General features: G+C 38.9%; 1 protein-coding gene across 2 annotated transcripts in view; it reads right to left on the bottom strand.

The window, feature by feature from the left end:
- The window catches only part of TMPRSS7 (transmembrane serine protease 7), a 43,038-nt gene that overhangs the window by 12,457 nt on the left and 18,199 nt on the right, over nucleotides 1–12,382 (bottom strand). For both annotated transcript variants that reach the window (XR_014245359.1, XM_082394690.1), the window contains exons 10-11: nucleotides 3,202–3,308; nucleotides 233–369 (exon numbers count right to left, since the gene is read on the bottom strand). Coding sequence is in view for 1 of the 2 variants with exons in the window: in XM_082394690.1 (XP_082250816.1) it covers nucleotides 233–369; nucleotides 3,202–3,308 (244 nt within the window). In the remaining variant the exon portion in view is untranslated. The remainder of the gene's footprint in view (nucleotides 1–232; nucleotides 370–3,201; nucleotides 3,309–12,382) is intronic.

Here is a 12,382-nt window from a genome sequence, read left to right as displayed (position 1 = left end):
TCTTCTATAATTTAAACTTCAGCATAATAAATACATAACTGTATGTAATATTTATCATATATTTTGTTCCTACTATATAGTTATTTAAATATTATTATAAAAGTATACTCGTCAATAGCAGAAATAAAGAAGCAGTTTTCATTCCTTAAATTCTCAGCGTTTAGAGTCATAAAGTGTTAGCCTCTGTTTAACCCTTCATTGCGGTTTTCTAAAGGGCTGATCCCCGGCTTACGTTGACTGATGTTGTAACTGCCATATTCCACCAAAAGCGGCTTGTCCGAAAGCCTTGAACTGCACTGAAGCTGAACATGAACCAAGGAGTTAGGCACTCGGAAAATTGTCTGGTGATCCATGTAGGAGCCGCAGTACCTGAGGAGTAAGAGTAGGGGGACACAGAGCATGAGGGCCTGTCAACTGCATTCCTGTCTCCTGTCAACAGCGAATTCACTGATACTTTGGTCATTTGAGCTTCATAAACGGAGATGCTTATGGTAGAGCTGATGGTAGTTATCCATCCTATGCTAAGTGATTGTCATTGAGTCACTTCTGTCCCCTTGATTTTCTCCTCTGCTAAATAAAATAGCAGTACTACCAACTATCTGTTACCTGTTGCTTTCCTCACCAATACTTATAATTAGAAGAAATACGGGTTTAATTCTCTTAGTCCTCTCTCTTCTTTGAACATAAATAACTGCCTAACAAAAAAAGAATTGCCTACTCTGGCCACAAGTGGAGGCCTGTCTTGTGGGTTGGCTGAAATTCTCAAAGGGAAACAATAGACACTAGGCTTGAAGGGGGATGTCCTCCACTGGAATCTGTGAATGCCCATCACTCCAGGTCCCCAAAGCATTTGGGAACCACACATGTTCCATGGATCAGATGCTGGCATTCAGTGTGAAGAACACAGGGGTAACCTAACATTTTACAGTTCAAATCATTCATGTATATTTCAGGACGAATCTTTTGCAATTGGCTGAAGTTCAGGAGCTGATGGGCGGATAGACCAGCTCCTGGGATACGAGGAAGAGACAGCAGCTGCGGGTGGCCAACTGGCTAAGCGGAAGCCAGCATCTGAGAGGTGCCTGAAAGCCTAGTCAAGCTGTTGGGGCCAGAGTCTGCTCTAGTTGGTCATCTTGGGATCAGAAGCCTGCATTCCAAAATCATGATGATTGTTATCTGTATCTCATAGTTTTTATTGGAATTCGCCATTAATATTTACTAGAGTTTTCTTGCAAAGATTAGCCTCACTTCGACATTAAAGAGGAGTCAAGAGGAAAGGGGTCTTTGAAACCATGCTTGGGCTGGAGTTTACAGGGGGACAGTATGTAATGGGGCATAGTGGTGGTTTATGAAATGAAAATAAAATAAAGCGAGAGAGTGGAGAAACCCAGCAAGTGTTAGTGTACGTGGGCAGACACGTGACAGGTAAGAAAACTGAGACATAAAGAGGTGAAGTAATTTGTTAAAGTTCAAATAGCAAGTAAGCAGAGGCAGCATTAGGACACAGTTCACGGGATACTAAACCCTAGCACTTTCTAACGCACCAACAGCCTTCCCCTCCGGAACTTTGCTGGACAAAAGCTTTGTAGGAAGGCTGTTCATTTCTTCAGGTTTGTATACTGCATTCTAGTTGCCCTGAGCACTCATACCCCACCCTATGTTCTCTGAATTCAGGATCACTAGGCTTCCTGGTGTCAGCATTACTTTTTCTTCCTTCTCCATGACAGACCCAAAGCCTTTAGGCTAACCTTAGCAGCAAGGTGCCAGGAATTAGTTCAATTAGAGCCTTTCTAATGAAAAGGACTGATAATGGGAAGGGCTGGCATTTTAAATCCCATGGGTACAACTAGTATCAAAAGAATCTGATAGTATTTCAGCCAACCCAGAAGACAAAGTGAAGAGCTGGCCCTTCAGGGAATGTATTTAGGGCAGAGAGCTTTCCTGGTATTTGCAGGAGGAAACTATTCATATTTTAGCAGCAATACATCATGGGTGGCAGGGGTTGTTACTTAGGGGGAAAAAGCATCTCATTTTCAAAGCACTGCTTTATTTTAAGCATACAAACTTACAATAGATTTGTAAAGATTTGTTTTCTGGACCTCTAATTAAATACCAAAATGCAGTATCTTTAAAGCCTTGGGGCACATTCCATAGTACTTACGCATCCAATGTCATTTCCTTAGCAATCCTATTAATCCTATTAATCATAGCTAAGATGTTCTGGTGTGTGGTAAGCATCATTTCATTGAATGCTTGCCAAAAAACCCCACCTCATTACCTCATTTTGCAGACTGACAATCAAAGTGATTAAATAATTTGTCCTAGCTAACGTAGCTACTAAATAACAAGGCTGCAATTTGAACCTAGGTCTTCTGCCTCTTACTTAATAGACCCTTGATTCAAAAATACTGCCAAAAGGAGTACAGGCCACATGTTAATAATGGATCCAAGAAAGCCATTAAAGCAGGGAGATTCTATTCCAAAAGGATCAATGACTATTTAGCAAGTCACCTAAGAGTCTAAATGAAATCAAAGAAGGTTGTTCAGGAAAATCATTTAGAAAGGGAAGGTTTCATTCACGGAATAGCAGTGAGCAAAGAATTAGCAGACAAGTCCCTCAGGCTAACTTCACAAGTTTCCTTAAAGTAAACTGAGAAGCTATTTGGCAAAGACAGGGCATCCTGTATTTTTTTTTTTTTTTAATACAAGACCTATTATAACTTTAGAAGCAAGTAAACAATAACAACAACTAAAGGATGAATGAAGGGAGAGAGTAAGGACTTTCTAGATCAGTTTGGGAAGCCCAGGCGCCTAAATTTCTCTCAGCTTCTTTCTCCTACTGCACAGAATTGGCTGATGGTTTCTAGCTTTTGTAATCATCAGGACTTCTATTTACTATTTTCCTCCATGGCTGCAATGGTTTTTCTGCCAATTATTTTTGTAAAGTATGAAGCGTGTACATCCATAGCCCAGCAGCACAGAGCAGTGATGGAAACAGGGACTTGGAAGCCATAAAGACTTGAAACCTGGGTTAATCTCTTATGAGCTGAGTGACCTTCAGCAAGTTATTTAACTCCTGTAGTCCTCAGTTCCCCTGTCTGTAAATAGTAAAGTGCCAACTCTCTGGGGGAAAAGAATCCAAGGCTTTGAACTCCTGGGCGAGGCTTTTCATTAGATTCTTCACATATGGAAACCACTTACATGTGCTCATTAATTTCCCACCATCCATGGTCACAGCCTTTCATACTCTTCTTGGTTATTGAATAGTTATGGAATTTCAGTGCTATGCCGAGAGTTGATAGGGGAGTCTATGAAAAACAAACGTAAGTCAGAAAAATGACAATTGAAGAATACGTTTCAGACTAAGATTTTGTTACTCAGAACTCATTTCTTGGGTTTGCTATTTTAAGGGCATTTTATTCTTTGTGCCCTGTGGCCCTTGGTCGGGTAGACCAGTTCCCCTGAACAAACTGACCTGAAGAGGAGAGCACGATAGAGAGGGAAGTGAGCTGCCCCCCCAGCCCACCCCGTGCTCAAGGAGCAGCTGTGACGCCCCAATGTGATGAGCTGAGATAGATACATTAGATCACCTCTAGGTTTCAGTTTCCTCCTAGTAAGTGAGCTTAACTTTGAAAACACCCACTTGTTAGCAAGTTTACACACTTTCCTCCTTAGATGACAATAATGACAGTTTATTTAAGGCACTATTCTGATTCTTTAGATAAAGGAGGAATGAATCAGCATCCTCTTCATATTAAACCTTGGTATTTCAGAAGTTTCTGAGTCATCCCTACGTCTTCTCTGAAGAGATCAAACAAGGGAAGCAGTTACTTATGTGGTACGTGCACAAGTGAGCGCATACACACACACACACACACACACACACACACACACTCACACATACACACACGCAATGCAACTGGCCTTGTTGTGGCATTGTATGACATGCACATACATCACATCTGATATGCCATAATTTTTGTTTTAATTTTCACTTTAGCCCAGGAATTATTTAAGAGAGAGTTCTTACATTTCCAGGGAGCAGAATTTTGGCTTCCCTGTTTTCAAGGTTTTAAATTCTATCTGAGTTAGATAAGAGATTATTTATTGCAGTATAGCTTTTAATTTTTTAATTTACTAACAATTTTGTTGGGATCAAATTTATGAAGGCCCCAAGGTCATTTTTTTAAAAGGGTAATCTCTGTTTATATATATTACCAAACTCATTATTTGTATGATTTAATACTCTTCCTAGCCTTATTTATTGTCCCCCACTGTCTCTGTCATGAGCCAAGAGAAAGGAAAATCTCTTATTGAAGCACTCTCCATTTCTCTTTGTACTTCATATAGGTTTTACGAGTATTAACGCTATATCCTTTGGTGCATAAATAATTGTAGTAATTAGAACGTTATGTGGATCGCCCTCTTTATCACTGCAGATTGCCTTCCTTTTCCCACTGAATGCCGTAATTTCAGCATTGTCTGGCATTAAGGTTGTGATCCCTGCTTTCTGATTGTTTACATATGCCTAGTATGATATTGCTCATCCTTTTATTTTCAACTTAACTAAATCACTTTTTAAATTCATTTTGTCTTTTAAAAACAACATACAGTTAAGTTTTAGGTAATACTTTGCAATTCAATCTTACTGTCTTATTCCTTTAATAGATGAATTTTGTCCATTGACTTTTATTGATCTGACAGACATTTGGTTTTTCAATTATGTCATCATATTTTATGCTATAGTTTCTTTGCTGTATGGTGTGCTTCTTTCTAACTTGTGTTTCAATATAGTTGCCCTCCCGCCTTAGTCTACCTTTGAGAGGAAATGGATTGGGCGCTTTATGACTCTGATTTAAACATAACAACATGGTTAGGCAGGTAGCATGATTCCCATCTTATAGAAGAAGAAACCTAGACTAACCAAAGACAAGCAACTTTCCCAACACAGACCAGAAACTCAAACCAGTCCTGCATTTCTCTGAAGGCCTCCCTTTTCTCAGCACTGCCTGGAAACCCATGTCAGGAACCCCCAAAGGAACAGGATTGTCTTTCATTCACCATAAGATTCACAAGGCTCATGAGGACACATATCACATTTTTTTCACTCTTGTCATCTGGTTATTTCTTCACATTAAAAAAAAAAAAAAAGATGTGAACTGAAAGATAGTAAATATATTTAAGGAATCAATTAAATTTTATAGCATGGGAACATATTCCAATGCAATCCTCCACCAAGAAGCTTGCTTAGGCATTTTCACTGAGTTCCAGAGCGCTGAAACAAAATGGATTTATAGGCACCCCAAGCACAAACCCTCTCCACAGTGAAAGGAAATATGTCCCCTTGCACACTGATTCTGCTGACACAGAATCATACACAATTCTACTTTCGTGTTCAGATTGGCCAAGAGACTCTACTGATATTACCGTGCTTGATAAATGGATGGATGAGGTGCAGTTTCACAAAGTATTGCAAGCTATTTCAACAAATGAACGAGAAACGTGAAACTACAAAGTACGCTATCTCCCTCTATGTTCTGTACTCTCTGTTCCCACTGCCCAACGCTTACCTTTGTTTTGGGAACTTTAACCAAGTAAGGAGAGGAATTCTTCTGATCTGGACCTGCTGTATTTAAATATTTCTCTAGTCAATGATGGTAACAGAATGCAGGACATGCCTTACTTTCAGTCACCCCTAACTTGCCAGTGGTTGTGTACATGTGTACACACAACACAAGAACCCACCTCAGATGAGCACTGGAAAATTCTTTGGCAAATATGCTTGCCACAGAAGCATGGAAGAGAGGCTCCCTTCTGGGGAATCCCATCTATTTCCTGTGTGATATGAGAAGGTGAACTTGCATGGCCCACAGTGATCCCTGCTTATGTCTGGTGGACCTAACTGGATGGTGCTGGGCTGATGACATCTGTGATAAAACAACTCAAGGGACTGCTTTACTTTTTCTTCTAAGGCTCTAAAACAAAACTGATTATTTGGAAAACAAAAAGAAGGAAGAGAGAGGGAGATGAATGTTCAGATAAGTGAATGTTATGACAGATAGGGAAGCTGAACATCTTTAGGAGCCCAGACAAGGAGAGGCTGCTGAATTTATTTATGGAGGGGGCATGATCCCTTTTAATCCTACCTGGGTCACTTACTATTGGAGTGGCCTCTGGCAAATGCTTTGTTCCCATTTCTGTTTCCTTATCTATAAAACGACAAGAATATTGCTCCTACATCAGAGATATGTTTTGAAGAGCAAATAAAATTATGTGTGCTGAAAACACTGAAGTACTAAACAAATGTAGACAACATATTATAACCTCAAAGTCCTTTTTTGGTTTTATTGATTTAATATGTCCTTCCTGCCCTGTAGTCTGTTAGCTTTGTGAGAGAAGGACTTTGGTAACCTTGCTACTAGGCATCCCTGTACGGTGACTGACATGCAGCAGACATTCAACAAACATTTGTTGAACAGACAGGAGAGCTTGGAAGAAGAATCAGATGAGCTTTAAGTGGGAGCAAGAGTTAATCCTTCTCAGATAAATAAGACCTTAAAAACTCAGCTGGAAGTGAGTTTGAGAAGGCAATTGATTGCTCTTCAGTAGATTTGGAAATCAAACCAGTCATTAAGAAGGATTGAGGATGATAGAATTAACTCTTGTGTAGAAAAGGTTTTATCATGACTTGAGTCAATATTTTTGTTACTTAAGTCATCCAGTTCTTTGTCATTTTTATTAAATGCAAAGATATTTTACAGGTCACAAGTTATTTTTTACATGATTTCCATTTAGAAACATGATCTCAAAAGACAAAGGAGAGGCCACAATGAGACAGTAGGAGGGGTGCAATCACAGTAAAATCAAATCCCATAACTGCTGGGTGGGTGACTAACAAATTGGAGAACAATTATACCACAGAAGTCCACCCACTGGAGTGCAGGTTCTGAGCCCCACATCAGGCTTCCCAACCTGGGGGTCCGGCAACAGGAGGAGGAATTCCTAGAGAATCAGACTTTGAAGGCTAGCGGGATTTCACTGTAGGACTTTGACAGGAGACTGGGAGAAACAGAGACTCTACTCTTGGAGGGCACACAGAAAGTAGTGTGGGCACTGGGAGCTAGGGGAAGGAGCAGTGACCCCATAGGAGACAGAACCCGACCTACCTGCTAGTGCTGGAGGGTCTCCTGCAGAGGTGAGGGGTGGCTGTGGCACACCGCGGGGATAAGGACACTGGCAGCAGAAGTTCTGGGAAGGACTCCTTGGGGTGAGACCTCCCAGAGTCCACCATTAGCCCCACCAAAGAGCCGAGGTAGGCTCCAGTGTTGGGTTGCCTCAGGCCAAACAACCAACAGGGAGGGTACCCAGCCCCACCCATCAGCAGACAAGTGGATTAAAGTTTTACTGAGTTCTGCCCAACAGAGCAACAGCCAGCTCTACCCAACACTAGTCCCTCTGATCAAGAAGCTTGCACAAGCCTCTTAGATAGCCTCATCCACCAGACGGGACAGCAGAAGCAAGAAGAACTACAATCCTGCAGCCTGTGGAACAAAAACCACATTCACAGAAAGATAGACAAGATGAAAAGGCAGAGGGCTATGTACCAGATGAAGGAACAAGATAAAACCCCAGAAAAACAACCAAAAGAAGTGGAGATAGGCAACCTTCCAGAACAAGAAATCAGAATAATGATAGTGAAGATGATCCAGGACCTTGGAAAAAGAATGGAGGCAAAGATCGAGAAGATGCAAGAAATGTTTAACAAAGATCTAGAAAAATTAAAGAACAAACAGAGATGAACAATACAATAACTGAAATGAAAACTACACTAGAAGGAATCAATAGCAGAAGATTGATTGAGGCAGAAGAACGGATAAGTGACCTGGAAGACAGAATGGTGGAATTCACTGGTGCAGAACAGAATGAAGAAAAAATAATGAAAAGAAATGAAGAAAGCCTAAGAGACCTCTGGGACAATATTGAACACAACAACATTCACATTATAGGGTTCCCAGAAGGAGAAGAGAGAGAAAAAGGACCCGAGAAAATATTTGAAGAGATTATAGAAGAAAACCTCCCTAACATGGGAAAGGAAATAGCCACCCAAGTCCAGGAAGCACAGAGAGTCCCATACAGGATAAACCCAAGGAGAAACATGCCAAGACACATAGTAATCAAACTGGCAAAAATTAAAGACAAAGAAAAATTATTGAAAGCAGCAAGAGAAAAACGACAAATAACATACAAGGGAACTCCCGTAAGGTTAACAGCAGAAACTCTACAAGCCACAAGGGAGTGACATGATATACTTAAAGTGATGAAAGGGAAGAAGCTACAACCAAGATTACTATACCCGGCAAGGATCTCATTCAGATTCGATGGAGAAATCAAAAGCTTTACCAACAAGCAAAAGCTACCAACAAGCATTCAGCACCACCAAACCAGCTCTACAACAAATGCTAAAGGAACTTCTCTAAGTGGGAAACACAAGAGAAGAAAAGGACCTACAAAACCAAACCCAAAACAATTAAGAAAATGGTCATAGGAACATACATAATGATAATTACCTTAAACGTGAATGGATTAAATGCTCCAACCAAAAGACACAGGCTCACTGAGTGGATACAAAAACAAGACCCATATATATGATGTCTACAAGAGACCCACTTCAGACCTAGGGACACATACAGACTGAAAGTGAGGGGATGGAAAAAGATATTCCATGTAAATGTAAATCAAAAGAAAGCTGGAGTAGCAATTCTCATATCAGATAAAATAGACTTTAAAATAAAGACTATTACAAGAGACAAAGAAGGACACTACATAATGATCAAGGGATCAATCCAAGAAGAAGATATAACAATTGTAAATATATATGCACCCAACATAGGAGCACCTCAATACATAAGGCAACTGTTAACAGCTACAAAAGAGGAAATCGACAGTAACACAATAATAGTGGGGGACTTTTAACACCTCACTTACACCAATGGACAGATCAGCCAAACAGAAAATTAATAAGGAAACAGAAGCTTTAAATGACACAATAGACCAGATAGATTTAATTGATATTTATAGGACATTCCATCCAAAAACCGCAGATTACACATTCTTCTCAAGTGCACAGGGAGCATTCTCCAGGATAGATCACATCGTGGGTCACAAATCAAGCCTCAGTAAATTTAAGAAAATTGAAATCATATCAAGCATCTTTTCTGATCACAACACTATGAGATTAGAAATCACTTACAGGGAAAAAAACGTAAACAGCACAAACACATGGAAGCTAAACAATCTTACAAATAACAAAGAGATCACTGAAAAAAATCAAAGAGGCAATCAAAAAATACCTAGAGACAAATGACAATGAAAACACAATGATCCAAAACCTATGGGATGCAGCAAAAGCAGTTCTAAGAGGGAAGTTTATAGCTATACAAGCCTACCTCAAGACACAAGAAAAATCTGAAATAAACAATCTAACGTTACACCTAAAGGAAGTAGAGAAAGAAGAACAAACAAAACCCAAAGTTAGCAGAAGGAAAGAAATCATAAAGATCAGAGCAGAAATAAATGAAATAGAAACAAAGAAAACAGTAGCAAAGATCAACAAAACTAAAAGCTGGTTCTTTGAGAAGATAAATGAAATTTGTAAACCATTAGCCAGACTCATCAAGAAAAAGAGGGAGAGGACTCAAATCAATAAAATTAGAAATGAAAAAGGAGAAGTTACAACAGACAATGCAGAAATACAAAGCATTCTAAGAGACTACTGCAAGCAACTCTATGCCAATAAAATGGACAATCTGGAAGAAATGGACAAATTCTTAGAGAGGTATAACCTTCCAAGACTGAACCAGGAAGAAATAGAAAATATGAACAGACCAATCACAAGTAATGAAATTGAAACTGTGATTAAAAATCTTCCAACAAACAAAAGTGCAGGACCAGATGGCTTCACAGGTGAATTCTATCAGATATTTAGAGAAGAGCTAACACCCAACCTTCTCAAACTCTTCCAAAAAATTGCAGAGGAAGGAACACTCCCAAACTCATTCTATGAGGCCAACATCACCCTGATACCAAAACCAGACAAAGATACTACAAAAAAAGAAAATTACAGACCAATATCACTGATGAATATAGATGCAAAAATCCTCAACAAAATACTAGCAAACAGAATCCAACAGCACATTAAAAGGATCATACACCATGATCAAGTGGGATTTATCCCAGGGATGCAAGGATTCTTCAATATACACAAATCAAGCAATGTGATACACCATATTAACAAATTGAAGAATAAAAACAATATGATCATCTCAATAGATGCAGAAAAAGCTTTTGACAAAATTCAACACCCATTTATGATAAAAACTCTCCAGAAAGTGGGCATAGAGGGAACCTACCTCAACATAATAAAGTCCATATATGACAAACCCACAGCAAACATCATTCACAATGGTGAAAAACTGAAAGCATTTCCTCTAAGATCAGGAACAAAACAAGGATGTCCAGTCTCACCACTATTATTCAACATAGTTTGGGAAGTCCTAGCCATGGCAATCAGAGAAGAAAAAGAAATAAAAGGAATACAAATTGGAAAAGAATAAGTAAAGCTGTCACTGTTTGCAGATGACATGATACTATACATAGAGAATCCTAAAAATGCCACCAGAAAACTACTAGAGCTAATCAATGAATTTGGTAAAGTTGCAGGATACAAAATTAACGCACAGAAATCTCTGGCATTCCTATACACTAATGATGAAAAATCTGAAAGAGAAATTAGGGAAAGACTCCCATTTACCATTGCAACAAAAAGAATAAAATACCTAGAAATAAACCTACCTAGGGAGACAAAAGACCTCTATGCAGAAAACTGTAAGACACTGATGAAAGAAATTAAAGATGATACCAACAGATGGAGAGATATACCATGCTCTTGGATTGGAAGAATCAATATTGTGAAAATGACTATACTACCCAAAGCAATCTACAGATTGAATGCAATCCCTATCAAATTACCAATGACATTTTTTACGGAACTAGAACAAATCATCTTAAAATTTGTATGGAGACACAAAAGACCCCAAATAGCCAAAGCTGTCTTGAGGGAAATAAACGGAGCTGGAGGAATCAGACTCCCTGACTTCAGACTATACTACAAAGCTACAGTAATCAAGACAATATGGTACTAGCACAAAAACAGAAACATAGATCAATGGAACAAGATAGAAAGCCCAGAGATAAACCCACCCACCTATGGTCAACTAATCTATGACAAAGGAGGCAAGGATATACAATGGAGAAAGACAGTCTCTTCAATAAATGGTGTTGGGAAAACTGGACAGCTACATGTAAAATAATGAAATTAGAACACTCCCTAACACCATACACAAAAATAAACTCAAAATGGATTAAAGACCTAAATGTAAGACCAGACACTATAAGACTCTTAGAGGAAAACATAGGAAGAACACTCTTTGACATAAATCTTTTTGATTTATGATTTTTGATCATAAATCTTTTTTGATCCACCTCCTAGAGTAATGGAAATAAAAACAAAAATAAACAAACGGGACCTAATGAAACTTAAAAGCTTTTTCACAGCAAAGGAAACCATAAACAAGACAAAAAGACAACCCTCACAATGGGAGAAAATATTTGCAAACGAATCAACGGACAAAGGATTAATCTCTAAAATATATAAACAGCTCATGCAGCTCAATATTAAAGAAACAAACAACCCAATCCAAAAATGGGCAGAAGATCTAAATAGACATTTCTCCAAAGAAGACATACAGATGGCCAAGAAGCTCATGAAAAGCTGCTCAACATCACTAGTTATTAGAGAAATGCAAATCAAAACTACAGTGAGGTATCACCTCACACCAGTTAGAATGGGCATTATCAGAAAATCTACAAACAACAAATGCTGGAGAGGGTGTGGAGAAAAGAGAGCCCTCTTGCACTGTTGGTGGGAATGTAAATTGATACAACCACTATGGAGAACAGTATGGAGGTTCCTTAAAAAACTAAAAATAGAATTACCATATGACCCAGCTTCCCACTACTGGGCACATACCCAGAGAAAACCATATTTCAAAAAGACACATGCACCCCAATGTTCATTGAAGCACTATTTACAATAGCCAGATCATGGAAGCAACCTACATGCCCATCGACAGACGAATGGATAAAGAAGTTGTGGTACATATATACAATGGAATATTAGCCATAAAAAGGAACAAAATTGGGTCATTTGTAGAGACGTGGATGAATCTAGAGACAATCATACAGAGTGAAGTAAGTCAGAAAGAGAAAAACAAATATTGTATATTAACGCATATATGGGGAACCTAGAAAAATGGTACATATG

The sequence above is a fragment of the Balaenoptera borealis genome (genome assembly GCF_965194805.1).
Source record: "Balaenoptera borealis genome assembly, chromosome: 5".
Classification (NCBI taxonomy): domain Eukaryota; kingdom Metazoa; phylum Chordata; class Mammalia; order Artiodactyla; family Balaenopteridae; genus Balaenoptera; species Balaenoptera borealis.
The sequence above is the reverse complement of the archived record's forward strand: the minus strand, read 5'-3'. Positions and strand labels throughout refer to the sequence as shown.